At 42.1% G+C, this 16,096-nt stretch overlaps 1 protein-coding gene across 2 annotated transcripts in view; it reads left to right on the top strand.

Annotated features, from left to right (window-relative positions):
* The first annotated feature begins 8,399 nt into the window (after nt 1–8,399).
* PLAC8L1 (PLAC8 like 1) overlaps nt 8,400–16,096 on the top strand; it is a 20,730-nt gene continuing 13,033 nt past the window's right edge. The window contains exons 1-3 of one of the 2 annotated variants that reach the window (XM_029941429.1): nt 8,400–8,420; nt 8,684–9,083; nt 14,466–14,602. In XM_029941429.1, the coding sequence (XP_029797289.1) occupies nt 8,959–9,083; nt 14,466–14,602 (262 nt within the window). In that variant the 5' untranslated portion in view covers nt 8,400–8,420; nt 8,684–8,958. Of the gene's footprint in view, nt 8,421–8,681; nt 9,084–14,465; nt 14,603–16,096 lie in introns of those variants that run through there. The other variant, XM_029941430.1, reaches the window with a different exon arrangement.

The following is a 16,096-nucleotide window of genomic DNA, read 5'->3' as shown; positions in this document are numbered from 1 at the left end:
CAGAAGCTTCTATCTTTCAGATTAACACAGAAGCGTCCATGTTTTTCTTTTATGAAGGGCACTTTATCTAGCAACTTTTCATATTATATCCATTATGGAGTTAGCAGTAAAGAAAAAAGTGAATTAGATAGCTTGTTTTACTTTTTGACAAAAATAGAAATCTCATGATGGTTAAAAAAAACACATGAGAATATTTTGACTTAATTATGATCATTAAGTGTTTTATATAAATAATAGGTCTTGTATTTATAAGCATTTTTTTATCTTTAATATATTTGATTAAGTACCAATAATATTTTTTTCAAGGCCAATATCAGTAGTTTAGAAGCAGTTTATATAACCATCTACAGTAAATTTAGGTATTTTAATATATCTTTTTTTAAATAGGCTCCCCGCCCAGCATGAAGCCCAGTGTGGGGCTTAAACTCACAACCCTGCAGTTAATACCTGAGCTGATATCAAGAGTCGGATTTTTGACTGAGCCATCCACGTGCCCCTAAATGTAGGCATTTTAAGACGGATTCCCCCCCCCCCCCAGAAATCTTCATTTATCAAATTTGTTTTGAGTTCAGTCATGTTTAAAGATCATGTGCACTCTATTGCAAATTTATTCTTTTACTCTTGCTGGAATGTCTTTTGATATTTTTGTCTGTGCCATTCCTCTTCATATGAGAAAAAATATTAAGTATTGAATGATATTGGAGAAAAACATTTTTGTTTCTTGAAGGGTTCATTTTGTGCAGAGACCAATTCTGATAACCCTAAGGAACCGGATTTCTAATTTTCAGGTTATGTCAAGAGATTTTACTGAGCTGCTTTATTTTGCAACAGTTTGACATTACTGGGCCACAATAAATGTTTTGTCACTGAGTCATTGAAGTAAGTCATAGAATGTTAGAACTGAAAGATCCCTTAGAGATCAAGTGCAAGTCATCATTTATCTGCTAAAGCCCGGCAGCATAGCCTAGTAGATAAGGTTATTTACTCTGAAGTCAGACAAGCTAGGTTACATTTCCAGTTTTTCCATTTGCTACTTGGGGATCTTGTCTACTTACTCAGCCTCAGTTTCTTCATCTGTAAAATGGAAGTAATAATGTGTCTACTTTCTTGATCTTATTGTGAGATGTCTAGATGAAATAATCTAAGAAATCCATATGTACAGCATGGTACCTGGCAAGTGGTAAGCCTTCAGTAGGTGTTACTGATTAATAATAATAAGTCATAAAAAAGCCTCCGGATGTATTTGCTTAAGATTACTATCGGCTTATAATCCTGTCCTTGGTGTTGGTTTCTGTGAGGCCACCATGGTGGTGTTTGCCCTCCTTTAGATTCTTATGCTGCTCTCAGTCTGCACAGCTTTGGATATTCCCCAAATCAAGTAATCTTTCCTGTGCCTAAATACAAACTTACTTATGCTTAACTTATAGGCAAAGTAAACTCTATGTGCTTGGCAAAAAACAAAAAGCAAATAAGGAGGAAGGAAAATAATTTTAATATTGTGCATGATTATGCCTATTTTATTAAGTGAGCCTGTGAACTTGTGCTGCCTTGGATTAAGTGTGAGTTGGGATTCATGGATCCTCTGTTGCAGGTTCAATTCCTGGTATCTTAGAATGAGCATCTTGCTGGGCTGAGCACGCTTCTTGTGTTTAAAGATATGTAAGTTTTGTACAAGGAAGCCTCTAAGCTTAAGCCCATGGCTTCATCTAGTGCTCAACTGAAGGAACAGCAGTTGAAATGCTGAAGGAAAAACCGGTTGCTTTGGGCTTACAGTATTGATAGGAAATTGGTACCTTCCTAAAGGATTTTAATTCTTTTTAAGTTGGGAAACATGACGCAAAAACATACACAAAAACTGAATAGCAATAAGAAATATGTAATACACAAAGTATTAAAAACACTAAAAATTAAATTCACAGAAATATTAGTCACCACAAACCTATCTGGCAACGGAGCAAAGACCTAGATAATCACCACTCGAAGAACAGCACGGCGCCGGCACCTCCCACTCCACCTTCTGCCTCCTCCCAGAAAGACCTGCTTGCGTCCCAGTCACTATACGGTCAGGTTTTATTCGTGATCTATGTGGATTTGAAAAGAATATCTATTCCGTTGTTGTAGAGTTCTGCAGATGTCCTTCAGGTCATAGTTGCAGACTGCACTGTTCAGATATGTATCCCACCGTTTTGTTTTCTTGCTTTGTTTTTGAGATGTGTCCGAAAATCTCCCAAGATCATGGATTTACCTCTTTCTTCTTATAGTTCAGACAGTTTTTGTTTCATATATTTTGATGCTGTGTTATTAGGTGCATATAAATTTAAACTCTGCTGTCTTCCTGGTAAGTTGAGCTTTTTCCTTTTTAAAAAAAAATGTTTATTTTATTTTTTTTTTGAGAGGGGGAGAGAGAGCGCAGACAGCTGCCAGCACAGAGCCCGGTGTGGGGCTTGGTCTCATGAACTGTGAAATCATGACCTGCACCAAAACCAAGAGGCAGACACTTAACCTACTGAGCCACCCAGGGTCCCAAACTTTTTCGAATTAGGAAGTGTTCCTCTATTTTTAGAAATGTTTTTTGCCTAAAGGCTATGATATTAACATAATAACATCGGTTTTCTTTTGGTTAGTGTTCATGTAGCATATCTTTCTCCATCCTTTTAACTTTCTGTAGCTTTATTTTAACATTTAATTTTGACATTATGTTATATATATTATATTTTAACATATTTTAAATGTACAGAAAAGTTAAAAGATTGGCCAGTAATGTCCATATACCTGTTACCTAGATTTGCCAGTTGCTAACATTTTACCACCTTTGCTTTCTCCATTTGCATTTTTAAAAGTTAATTTTGAGAGAGAGCATGAGCAGGGTAGGGGCAATGAGAGAGAGGGAGAGAGAGAATTTCACACAGTCTCCATGCTGTCAACACAGAGCCCAGTACAGGGTTCGAACTCACAAACCATGAGACCACACCCCAAGCGAAAATCAAGAGTTAGATGCTTAACCAACTGAGCCACCCAGGTGCTCCCTAAATATGCATTAAGAATTAAAAAAAAAATGTTTTAGCATTTATTTTTGAGACGGAGACAGAGCACGATAGGGTGAGGGACAGAGAGAGACAGAAGGAGGAGACACAGGATCCGAAGCAGGCTCCAGGCTCCGAGCTCTCAGCACAGAGCCCGATGCGGGGCTCGAACCCACGAAACATGAGATCATGACCTGAGCCGAAGTCGGAGGCCCAGCTGACTCAGTCACCCAGGTGCCCCTAAATAATGCATTTAAAAATAAACCTTTTATTTTGGAATACTTTTAGAAATATAGAAAAATTGCATCTATTAAACGGAGAGTTCCTACACACCCTTTGCTCATTTTCCTCTTATGTTAACAGATATAACCTGTGTCTTTTCAGAACTAAGTAATTACCATTGGTATTTTACTATTAACTACATTATAGGCTTTATTTTGATTTCAGCAGTTTTTCCATTGATGTCAGTTTGCTATTCTAGGATCCAAACCAGGATGCCATTTTGCGTCTAGAATATACTTTTAAAAAATTCTGAACCATTTGACAGTGGGTTGCACACACCAAGACACTTTACTTTCAGTACTTCAGCAGGTAGCGCCTGAGAACGAAGACCGTCGTAAAATCACTACATACACACACACGCATATATTTTGCTTAAGAAATTTAACATGATGCAATAATGTTAGGTAATGAGCTTTCCTAATAAAAATGAAGTAATAAAGTTTCCCTAATAACATCAATAATATTTTTAAACTCTTAGAATCTCATCAAAGATCAAGCATTACATTTTGTGATCATGTCTCTTGACCTCCTTCAAACTAAGAAAATTTCTCAGCCTTCTTTTCTTTTTTGGTCTTTCATGACTAGCTTTTTTGAAGACTGTGGCAGTTACTAGTACTTGACCTCACAATCTGGATTTGTCTATTTTCTCATTATTAGACTCAGGTTTAAAATTTGTGCCAAAACTGACCACATGAGTGATGTTTCCCATTGTATCACATCAGGATGGATATGTGGATATATTGTTGGTGTGTTTCCATTACTGGTTAAAGTGGTATTTCCAGATTTTTTTTCATTGAAAAGATAACTTTTCCTTTTTATAATGAATCAGGTGATATTTTGTGAGTTTACCTGCAAACTTGAATGAAATGGTAGCATTGATTGGTCATCTTCCTGCCATTTATTATTACACTGGTCGTTATATTAAGGTGATTCTTTTTTTTAATGTTTACTTATTTTGAGAAAGAGGAGAGAGAAAATGTGAATGGGGGAGGGGCAGAGAGAGAGAGAGAGAGAGAGAGAGAGAGAGAGAGATCGATCCCAAGCAGCCTCTATATTGTCAGTGCAGAGCCTGATGCTGGGGTTGATCTTACAAACTGTGAGATCATGACCTGAATAGAAATCAAGAGTCAGATGCTTAACCGTCTGAGCCACCCAGGCACCCCAATAAGGTGAGTTCTTAATTTTACCATTTCTTTTACATTTATTAGATATTATTTTTTTTGTAAGGAAGAGGTTTCCCTTTTGCTCCCAGTTATTTTCTATTCAAATCACTGTGGAGTGATGAACTCTTACTTCGTATATGCTGTAATCTCAATGCATTTGCTCGTTCAGAGTTACCAGTCCACGGGATCCTGGGCGGCTCATTCGGTTAAGCGTCTGACTTCGACTCAGGTCATGATCTGTTTGTGGGTTGGAGCCCTGTGTCGACCTCTGTGCTGACAGCTCACAGCCTGGAGCCTGCTTCGTATTCTGTGTCTCCTTCTCTCTCTGCCCCTCTCCTGCTTGGCGCGCGCTCTCTCTCTCTCTCAAACAAACATTAAACAAAAATTTTTTTTAAATTACCAGTCCAAACCCACTATTACCAACAAATCTAAGTAGAGCTCAGGTTTTTGAGTTAAGTAAAATATACAGTTCAAAAGTGAAAACTTTATTCACTTAACAACATTTTTACTCTGGTTGAACCATATTCCCAGCTAACCGTTCTCATTAGTTTATGCCTTGTCTTTCCTACGTTTCTTTTCCCAAAAATAAGCACGTGTTTATATGTACTTTTTAAAAACTGCAGTAGAGTTGACACAATGTCGCTCTAGTTTTAGGTATATAATAGAGTGAGTGATTCAGTAGGTCTTAGGCTATAGTCACAAAGGTAGCTAATGACCCTGACCATACTAGGCTATTACAGTCCCACTGACTGCATTCTCTGTGCTCTGCCTTTCATTTCCGTAACTCACTCATTCCATACCTGGAAGCCTGCACCTCCCACTCCCCTTCCTCCACTTGGCCCACCCCCCACTCCTTTTCCCTCTGGCAACCACCCATTAGTCCTCTCTGTATATATGCTTTATTTTTTCTTATGCAAAAGCAGCATGCTATATGTATGCATTTCACACCTTGCTTTTTTAAGTTAACATAGCTTGGATAGTTTTTCACTTTCGTTCATGGAGATCTTTTTCTTTCCTTCTCCCTTTCCTGTCTCCCGCTCTTTCGTCTCCCTCTACCCTTTTGTCATACTATTGTAAAGGTGTACCACATTTTGTTCAACTACTCTGTGGGTGGGCTTTTAGATAGTTTCTGAGCTTTTGGTATTTTATGGAGTTTGTAAAGAATTAGTGAGTTACTTTGTGAATATGTGAGTTTGTATTTGTGGAGGTGTATCTTTTTTTAAGGTTTTATTTTTATGTAATCTCTTTACCCATTGTGGGGTTCAGACTCAACCTGAGATCAAGAGTTGCACGCTTCACTGACTGAGCCAGCCTGGTGCCCCTGTGGAGGTATATCTGAAGAGTTAATTTCTAGGGGGTGCCTGGGTGGCTTGGTTAAGCCTCTGACCATGATCTCAGGTTCGTGAGAACTAGCCCCATCTTGGGCTCTGAGCTGACAGCACAAAGCCTGCTTGTGTTTCCCTCTCCTCCCCTCTCTCTGCCCTTCTCTTGCTCTCAAAACATTTTTAAAAATGTTTAAGGGTAAATTTCTAGAAGTGGGCTTATAAGTCCAAGGGTAAATGCATATATAGTTTTGTTAGCCGATAATCTGGGCAAAAAGGCGTTTTAGGCGGAAGTTACAGCAGGCATAAATGCTCTGAGGCAGGGGCATGTAGCAGGCATGCTGAAGGAACATAACAGAGTCCCCATGAAGAAACAGGGATGAGAAGTGACCTGCTGACGTTACTTTGCACTTGTGGCAGAGCTCAACTAGAGCCCCGGCCTCCATCTACTCAGTCCATTGTAACACACTTATTTTTGTTTTTTAATGTCTATTTTTGAGAGAGAGACAAAGAGCAGGGTAGGGGCAGAGAGAGGGAGACACAGAATCCAAAGCAGACTCCAGGCTCTGCTGTCAGCACAGAGCCCGGCTTGGGGCTCAAACTCACAGACTGTGAGATCATGACCTGAGCTGAAGTTGGATGCTTAATCGACTGAGTCACCCAGGCGCCCTGCAACACACGTATTGAACGAAGAACGCATACATGCAAAACAGGAATGTATTTGACCAGGGCCAGTGTTGTCAGGACTATCAGGATGAGTAGAGAAAAGTTTATAAGGACCAGAGTCAGGTAAGAGTCCACAGATGAGGTGGACCATCATGTTTAGGATCGGAGTAGCAGTTGAAGCAGGGCAGGGCCATATTCCTAACTTTTAGAACTAGGCGTGGATAAGGGCTTGAGATAATGGCAGGAATGGAATCTTTATCTGGCTGGAATGAGAGGGGAACTGGGCATAGATAAGTAAGTTGGGCCTTATTATAAAGATTCTCAGATTCTAGGATGAAATTTGAAGTTGTTTGGTTTGGAGAGTCCCTGCCCATTTTTGATGTGTGGGTGAGGTAATAAGTGTCTTCTCTAGTTTGTGTTCTTTGTGTCCATCTCTTTTCACTGTGAAAAATTCATTCCTTGGGTTCTAATGACTATTTAGTAGACATCTATGTGCCTGGTTCTGGTAGGGTCTTATCGTTAGCTGATACTTTGTCACATTGTTTTCTCTCCTCGATGCACTTGGACATAACTTCACATCAGGGATGCCTGGGTGGCTCAGTTGGTTAAACATCCAACTCTTGATTTCAGCTCAGGTCATGATCTCATGGTTTGTGAGATCAAGCCCTGTGTCAACACGGAGGCTGCTTAGGATTGGCTCCCGCCTAGCTCTTTCCCCCTGTCTGCCCTTCCCCTGTTTTCTCTCTCTCTCAAAATAAATTAAAAAAAGAAAAGATTCAGATGCCACCCAAGACTTATAGCATCAATTAAGTTTTCTAATTGCCCCTTGTTAGACTTACAGCTCAATTGGTTATAAGGTTGGAACCCCTTCTGTCACTTCCCAAAAACAAAACAACAGGCTAGGACATGATTCTTGCTCCTAGAGGCTTAAGGAATGTGACAAAGGAGTACTTAATGTATTTTCACTTTGGAGGAACAGGTGGTATTTGTTCTTCTGTCCCTCATTCTCCTTATCCTGGGGTCCAGTTTAGAGCTGTGCTGTGCAGTAGTTTTAGCTACTAACCATGTGTGTCGAGAGTACTTGGAAGGTGGGTGGTCTGAACTGAGGTGTGCTGTTAAAGTGTAGAGCGTGCTGTTTCACAGACTTAGTGTGACAAGGAGAATATGAAATGTCTCCGTCATAATTTCCTTTGATATCAATTACATGCTGAAACAATGCTTTGAGTAAATTGTGTTAAAAATACATTAAGTGGCGCCTGGGTGGCTCAGTCGGTTAAGCATCTGACTTTGGCTCAGGTCATGATCTCACGGCCTGTGGATTCAAGCCCCATGTCAGGCTCTGTGCTGAGAGCTCAGAGCCTGAATCCTGCTTCATAATATGTGTCTCCCTCTCTTTCTGCCCCATTCATGCTCTGTCTCTCAAAAACAAATAAACAGGGGCACCTGGGTGGGTCAGTTGGTTAAGCGTCCTGCTTCAGCTTAGGTCATGATCTCATGGTTCATGGATTTGAGCCCCGTGTCGGGCTCTGGGCTGACAGCTAACTCAGAGCCTGGAGCCTGCTTCAGATTCTGTGTCTCCCTCTCTCTCTGACCCTCCCCTGCTTGCGCTGTCTCTCTCGGTCTCTCAAAAATAAAAAAGAAATAAAAAATAAAAACAAATAAACATTAAAACAAATTTATAGACAATGAAATAGGGAATCAGCTTACATGTACAATGATTGTTCACTGTTTAAAGGAATCTTATTGTAAATCTTTTTTGCAAAGCTAGTAATCACTCACTAATTTCCGTTATATTTACAAACTTGAATTTTCATGTAAAACATTTATTCAACAAATTATTGAATGCTTATTATGTTGCAGGCGGTGTGTTAAGCACTTAGTGGAGTAGTTAGCAGAAGAAGCATGGCTGTCGTTCATGGAGAAGGCATCCTTGTAGATCAGGAGACAGAGTTGCCCAGAACCCAGTGAGTGAAGGCGAGTAGGAAGCTGTCTCTGCAGCATCCTGATTCGGGAGTATAACTTAGGCTTTGCCTCACAACCCTGCTCATGACGTGCTTTGAAGTTCAGAACTGGCAACACTCTCTGTGGGTCTGATGAGAAGAATATATAGCATAATGGGCCTAGTTCCCTCCTGTTGTGTTTCTATGTAACACTGAGTTATGTTTGCAGACCCTTCCCTCAACTGCATTTGTGTCTAATTTTCTTTTCTCTCTGCACATTTTCCCAGCATCGCTGGGGGCCGCACCTCCACAAGGTATGTCCCAGAGGCTTACTTCAGAGACTCCTAAATACCCCGAATGTGGACATGTCCAGTTAGATGTGCACCTGTCTTTAAAGAAATAAGATGTCTGTTGGTTACAGTGCTATGACCTCAGGTTCCAGAATATCACTGCAACATTCTTTAGAAGAGATGTTTCACTTTGGATTAAGTCTAAGTTTGGAATCAGTCAGCCCATTGTCGAAGGGAGAAGGTTAACCCCAGCGAGAGGAAAACACCTCACTATGAATTGCTTTGGAAACTACTTCTCGAGATTTCCTGAGGATGTTTCCTTACTCAGCATACACTCACCTCTGTTGCTTTCACTTACGTCATCTGAAGAGGAGCAACATTTTATTTCCAGTGCGAGGTAGAGAGTTACATGATATTATTTTCTTCTAGGTTTTTCTCTTTGGGTGGCATATCAAATCTTTCTCTCTCTCTCTCTCTCTCCCCCCCCCCCCATTCTGTCTCTTTAAAAATCAATCTCTTCTTATTAGGAGCCTGAGAGAAGAAAACTGGGTTTGAGAAGAAAGTAGTCCTTTTCTATGTGAACCAACGAGTTCCTTCGGGCCATGCGTAGCTAGTGAAAAGAGAGGGGCTGGCTTGGGTGAAAGGGTATCTCTTTATCCTTAACTTACACTGTTGAGCCCTGAACAAGTGAAACTTCTGGTGGCTGCTAGTAATTTCTACCCCTTTGAAATAAAAACTCAAGGATTTTGGCTTCAGTTAAATTTGAAGTAAAGAGGCCTGAGTAGGAGATGGAATGAAACCTCAGTATTGCAAGTCTCACTGATGGAGAGAATGACAGGAAACCTTTCTCAGGCAGAAGCACCAGGCAGGTGGGGCCATGGCATGGGGAATGCCCTCAGCTTCGAGGAGACGCAAGAGGCGAAGGAAAGAGTGAGGTCAGAAAGGGGGAAGGGTGCGGGTCTTTGGTAGGAGCAGAGACCTGGAATGACTTGAGTCAGAGTCCTGCCTACCACCAGATGAAGCCTCCCTCTGCTTCTGTCTCTCAGGGTGACCACACTTCTTGGTTCTCCTGGTACTGTCCTGGGGTTCACACTGAAAGTTCTCCATCCTGGGAAAACTGGGATGACGGGTCACCGTGATTGAAGTTTTAGGTGTTTGGGCAGCACATGTGACAACCGAGAAGCTGTCCCAGTTCTCCTCTCTCCATTCTTTGTTTCTCAGAAAAGGGTACAGAATGCCATAGGGTAAGTGCAGGATCACTAAATGACAATAATAACAATAGCCACCATCAACTGCATGCCTACTGTGTGCCAAGTGCATAATTTTGTTTCATCCTCCAGGCAGCTGGGGAGGTGGGATGTTTTCAGTCCAGTTTTATGGAAGAGAGACCAGAGCTGATGGCTCTGACAAGGTGTGTTTTCCAAGGTCAAACAATCAGCAGCTGAGCTACATTTGCATTTTAAGGTGCCTGGGTCTAAAATCTGTCCTCTTCTACTAAATAGAGAACTTGCTCAGTTTGATGGCAAATGGTCAGCTGCTTTGATTCAGCAAAACTCTGTGACCATTGGCCTCATCTACTGTTGCCAAACTTTCCTTTTCTTAATGGGTAGTAGAAGATTCCCTGGGATACACACAGAGCTCAAGGCTGTGCAGGAAGTACAATAGTGCGTTAGTCTGATACTTGTAGCAGCCCCTAATTAATTACTCAGTTTTTAAAGGAACTACTAAGTGCCTGGCACATAGAAGGTGCCCAGCAAAGGGAAGCTCTGCTTCTTGTTTTAATCACAACACAATAAGCTATAATCTTGAGCTGCAGTTCTTTAGTCAATGCATGTCAATTCAAACATATTTTAATATTAAAATCACCAACAATTCAGGGTATTAAGATACTCAGTAATATACTTGCTGAATTCAAAATTAGGCAAACACACAAAAAGCGACTTTTTCTCCCCCCATCAAGGAGAAGCTGTTCTCTTTGCTGTTTGATTTGTAATAGAGGACAGCCTTCCTTGCCATTATAAAAGCCATTACATATAGAATGCTGAGATGGAAGCAGAAAATTTTATTCTAGGGCCAGAAGCTGTAAAATGGTTCATTTCAGAGAAAAATCTAATCCAGGGGCTCAGCCCTATGAAATGCCTTTACTAATATCAGAGATAACTGGAAGCTCTCCGCATGAGGACGGAAGCCCCAAGTTGACTGTCACGTTGAGAGGTAAATGCCCTGGTGTGCATGACGGGAGGGATGCGGGAAGCTTTAGGCCACTCTGCTTTTATTTCCTCTTTTAACACCTGAGAGTTGTACCTTTGCTAGATAAGGAAACACAAGATCACATAATTTAGGGGCGCCTGGGTGGTTCAGTCGGTTAAGCGTCCAACTTCAGCTCAGGCCGTGATCTCACGGTTCAGGGGTTTGAGCCTTGCGTCAGGTTCTGTGCTGACAGCACAGAGCCTGGAGCCTGCTTCAGAGTCTATGTCTCCCTCTCTCTCTGCCTCTCTCCCTCCTCTCTTTTCCCTCCCTGCTAAACTGACTTCTCCATAAACTGCTTTCTGTACTAAACTTAAACACCCATAGAGAAAAGTGTGACTAAAATTGGAGTCTGTAAACCTCTCTTTACATATTGTTTGATTCTCAGCTGATTTCAAAATGCATTTAAAGTTGAATGTTTAAGATTTATGCCATGTCGGCTACACAAGGAGTGAGTTTTTTCTTTGCCTTTGGATTCAGACATTAATCACCTAGGCTCTGGCCTTTGCAGCTAGAGTGGGGCCACCGCATTATGTTTGTTAGAAATAAAAGCACTGGCTCAGGGCTTTTCCTAAGTATGATCAACAGTGGCACTAAAGTTTCCTTGTGTGTTTGGAAGTTATCAGTACCCCACAGAGTGGTTTATGTGTCCTGCCTGAAATCCTTCCCTCCATAGACCCAAATATCTGACAAAAACTAAAAGCCGCAGGCTGGGGCTACCCAGGGGCCTGGACATGTCTTTAACCAAATACAATATCTGCTGAACTTTGGCATCTATTGTTTTGAATGATTCAAGGGTAATAAATTTATATCCTGCCAAAAAAAATGCTCTGTCTCTTTAAAAAATAAGTAAAAATTTTAAAAAGTCACATAATTTATAACTAGATTTGAGGCGGACTCAAAGATACCAGAAGAGACATGTACAGTTTAGTTTGGTCCACTTCAACAAATAACCAACCACATGGCCACTAGGTGTCAAGGTCATATGCTGGGTTCTGGGCAGAAGGGAGAAGCAGCATGTGCCCGCTGCACCCAAGGTGCTCACACAAAGGCAGAGGAAGTAATAATAAATAATAAAGGTGGTTTTCTTGGGACCAATTTGAAATCTTCATAGCTGTTTTAATCTGCTTGGGCTTCCATATCAATATCCATAGACTGGGTAGCCTAATGAGCAGAGGTTCATTTTCTCATAGTTCTGGAGACAGGAAGTCCAAGATTAGGGTGCCAGCAAGCTCAGCTTCTGGTGAGGGCTCTCTACTTGGCTTGCATCCTTATTGCTGGGTACTTAACCTTTTTTTTTTTTAGTTAAAAAAATTTTTTTTTACATTTATTTATTTTTGAGAGACAGAGACCGAGAGAGCACAAGTGGGAGAGGGGCAGAGAGGGAGGGAGACACAGAATCCGAAGCAGGCTCCAGGCTCCCAGCTGTCAGCACAGAGTCTGACACAGGGTTCAAACTCACAAACCATGAGGTCATGACCTGAGCTGAAGTCAGATGCTTAGCTGACTGAGCCGCCCAGGTGCCCCTTTACATGGCACTCTTATGCAACTGGGATCCCATCCCTATTCCTCATTTTACCTTAATTATCTCCTAAAAGCCTTCTCCAAACACAGTCACACTGGGGCTAGGGCTTCAACATAGGACTTCGGGGAAACAGTTCTGTCTACACCATACGCTCTAACCCACATCGTTAAAATGTTTTAAAATGTACCCATGCCATATATTATATCCACATCCACATTTTTTTCCTTTGCTGTCCAGTAAGTGAAAGGATTTTTATAATTACTTCTGAAATTATTTGGCCATCCGTGATTAATTCATTTTATGATTGGTGCTTGTTTCTTAGTTACTTGGGATTTTTTGCAAAATGAGAATTCTAAGTTGTTTTTCAAAGTAATGAAATATTGGTGAGTTTGTAAAGTTGACTATCAGTGAGATTGGCATAATCCTAGATTTTTGTGTTTCATTACGCATTAGCTAATTTTGCAGTCTGTCTTGCAGTTTTTGTATTTTGGAGCCACACTTTCTTCCAGGTCTCCAGTACTTCGGCAGGCTCTTGGAAAGCTTGTTAGCCTCTAAGCAGTGCCTATAAATTCCCAAGGGTAAAGGGGCTTCTAGACAAGGAGCTCCTGACCTCAAGCTCTCTTCCAGGCTTTTGTGCCTTTGCCAGCCTGTGTTTCACGGGCCCTGAAGACGGACTCTGTTCCACCTGTCTTCTTGCCCGCCAGCCTACCTCCTATTCTGTGTTCCTTGCCATCTCTGTTACATTGACATCACCACCCGCCTAGTGGGGGACTCACAGGCTACTGCGGTCGTCATCCGTGGTCTCCATATCCACCTGTACCAGGTTTCAGGATGGTGTCAGGACGACAGCATAGGTATTCCCTGGCAACCCTGTTATAAACACGGATTTCTGTACCTCATGTCTGGAGACGCGCGGTTGACTTGGGGTGAGACTTGGGCATTTGTGTTTTTAGCAAGCGCATGTGCTTATTAAAAGCACACCAGATTGGGAAGGTGTGGACGTGGGTAGTGTCGGTGGAATGAAACAGGATATAGATCTCAACAAGAACAGTGCACGCCCATTGCATTTACTGCCCCAAGTTAGAGGTACTCAGAGGGCCCTTCTGCTGTTTCCAAGGGGCCCTGAGGGTGCTTCCTTGAGGGTGCCCAGGAATGTTCCACTCTGGCCTCCAGCCCACAGGTCCCAGGTGCGGAGCGTGGGTGACTGTACCGTGACAACAGCTGGTACAGGAAGAAATTCTGCTGCCTCCTGTTTATTTTGTCTCATGTATGAGGTGGCCTCCTTAATTCTGCACAGCACTCCAGAGACAGGTGCAAGCTGTTAATGAGGCTTGCCAAAAGGGAAGCGCAGTCTAGAATAATTACTACCACGAACAGGCTCCCTCCTCTCCATCTGCCCCTTCTGTGAGGCTGGGTACAACTTAGCCCTCACTGTGGGGCTCGCCCCAGGTATCCCCATGGTAGGAGCTAGGCAGAACTGTCCCCAGAAAGAGAAAGATGTTTCCCCCCTCACTTTTGAAGCCCTTCCCCTCGGCCCATATTTCCTACTTCAGAATGAGAGAGTAGACTGACTATTCCCTTCAGCGAAAACTAACCCAAAGTTGTACTTTGTGGCCCCCACTAGGACAAGCTTACAGTACTTCGATATCAAGACATCTTCTTTTTATTTTATTAAAATGTTTTTTAAGTTTGTTTATATGTTTTGAGAGCGAGTGAGCAGGGGAGGGACAGAGAGAGGGAGGGAGAGAATCCCAAGCAGGCCCCGTGCGGTTCTGGGCATTAAAGTAGAGTGACAGGATCTGGAGTAATCATGCCATTACAGAGGCAGGGCACAGTCAGAGGAGGAGGGAGGAAGTAGTGGGGGGTGGATGGTGAGGAGCGTGGGCTATGAAGTCAGAGGCCTCCCTGGGCCCCTTTCTCCCCTTTATCACTCTGTCTTGGCTTAATGCTTATCCTTCTGCACCATTGTCTTTGTTTTCAAGTTAATCATCGTTTTTGACTCCCCAGGAACCATGTACCAGCCCAGGCTGTGGTGAAGCAGCCTGTCCGGGGAGCCACCGGCAGGACCACGATCACCACGATTGTCCACACTGGTGGAGACTGGAGCACCGGCCTCTTCAGTGTCTGCAGAGACAAGAGAATTTGTATGCTTTTCCTCTTCTTTTTGAGTTCTCCTTTACTATTTTCTTTCCCCAGGCATCAGATGGGTACAAAAGCTACGTCAGGCCCAAGGACAGAAATGTAATGGTTTAGAATAACTGGACTAATCTTCTAGTGACTCATATGAACTCCTTGGCAGGAAAAATCCTGCTTTTCAGGGATGGGAGGGCTTTTATAGAGTCGGTGGTGACTTCAGAGATTTTTTTTTTAAATGACAAAATCCACTGTTGGCAAAGATGACTGTAGTGGGCTCCCCCATCTGCTGCTGGTGGGAGTTTAAATTGGTATAACCTTCCTACCGGATGGCTTAGAAATACATATAAAAAGAACCTCAAGTGTTACACAGTGTTTGACCCAGTAATTACATTTTTAGGCATTTAGTCTAAGGAAATAAATCACATGCAAAGATTTAGCAACATGAAATTTTGCAGCATTGGATATTCCAGCAACAATCTGGAACAACCTAAAATGTTCGACGGGGGCATGCATACAATGAATTATTATACAGCCACGAAAAGTCATGTTGTAGAATAACATCTAATGAGATGAAAGATGTTTCGGTGTTTTTTGAGTTAAAGAAGCAGACTGTAAAACCAAGCACATTAGATACCATTTGTAGGGTGGGGGGCATAGTTTAAAAATACCGGGAAGGATACAAATACAAATGCTTATAACATGTCTCCAGATGGTAGGCTAATGAATACTTTTTATTTCCTCTTTGCTTATCTCTTACTAGTATTTCTTTGATGAATGTGTGATACTCTTATAAGAACAAGAATAATCACAAAAGAAGCCCCCTTTGTTGATTGAAATATTTTCATATGCTGGTTCAGCTCTAAAGATGTACCAATAACACTGTCCACTAGCTCCGTGATTTTGCCCTGGGAATGAAAGTTAAAGCATATCAACTTTATTCTTTTTTTTTTTTAAATTTTTTAATGTTTTATTTATTTTTGATACAGAGAGAGACAGAGCATGAGAGGGGGAGGGGCAGAGAGAGAAGGAGACATAGAACCGGAAGCAGGCTCCAGGCTCTGAGCTAGCTGTCAGCACAGAGCCCAACGTGGGGCTCGAACCCACGAACGTGAGATCTGACCTGAGCCGAAGCCGGAGGCTTAACCGACTGAGCTACCCAGGCGCCCCAACTTTATTCTTATCTTAGGACATTCTGATGTGTCTCTGGTACCACATGTCAGCATTCCCTTCCACGTCCTACCTTTGGGAGTAACTCAGTCACAGGGTCTTTCTTGTATATATTGGGGTGGGGTGGGAGACGTCCCTTTGTTGTATAAGCATTAGCCACTACTGTTGAAAATCCAACAGACCTGGGACTCCTGGGTGGCTCAGTTGGTTAAGCGTCCGACTTCAGCTGTGTTCATGATCTCATAGTTAGTGAGTTCGAGCCCCATGTTGGGATCTGTGCTGACAGTTCAGAGCCTGGAACCTGCTTCAGATTCTGTGTCTTCCTCTCTCTCCTC

Source organism: Suricata suricatta, chromosome 6, assembly GCF_006229205.1.
Source record: "Suricata suricatta isolate VVHF042 chromosome 6, meerkat_22Aug2017_6uvM2_HiC, whole genome shotgun sequence".
NCBI lineage: Eukaryota > Metazoa > Chordata > Mammalia > Carnivora > Herpestidae > Suricata > Suricata suricatta.
This window is presented reverse-complemented; position numbering and strand designations above follow the sequence as displayed.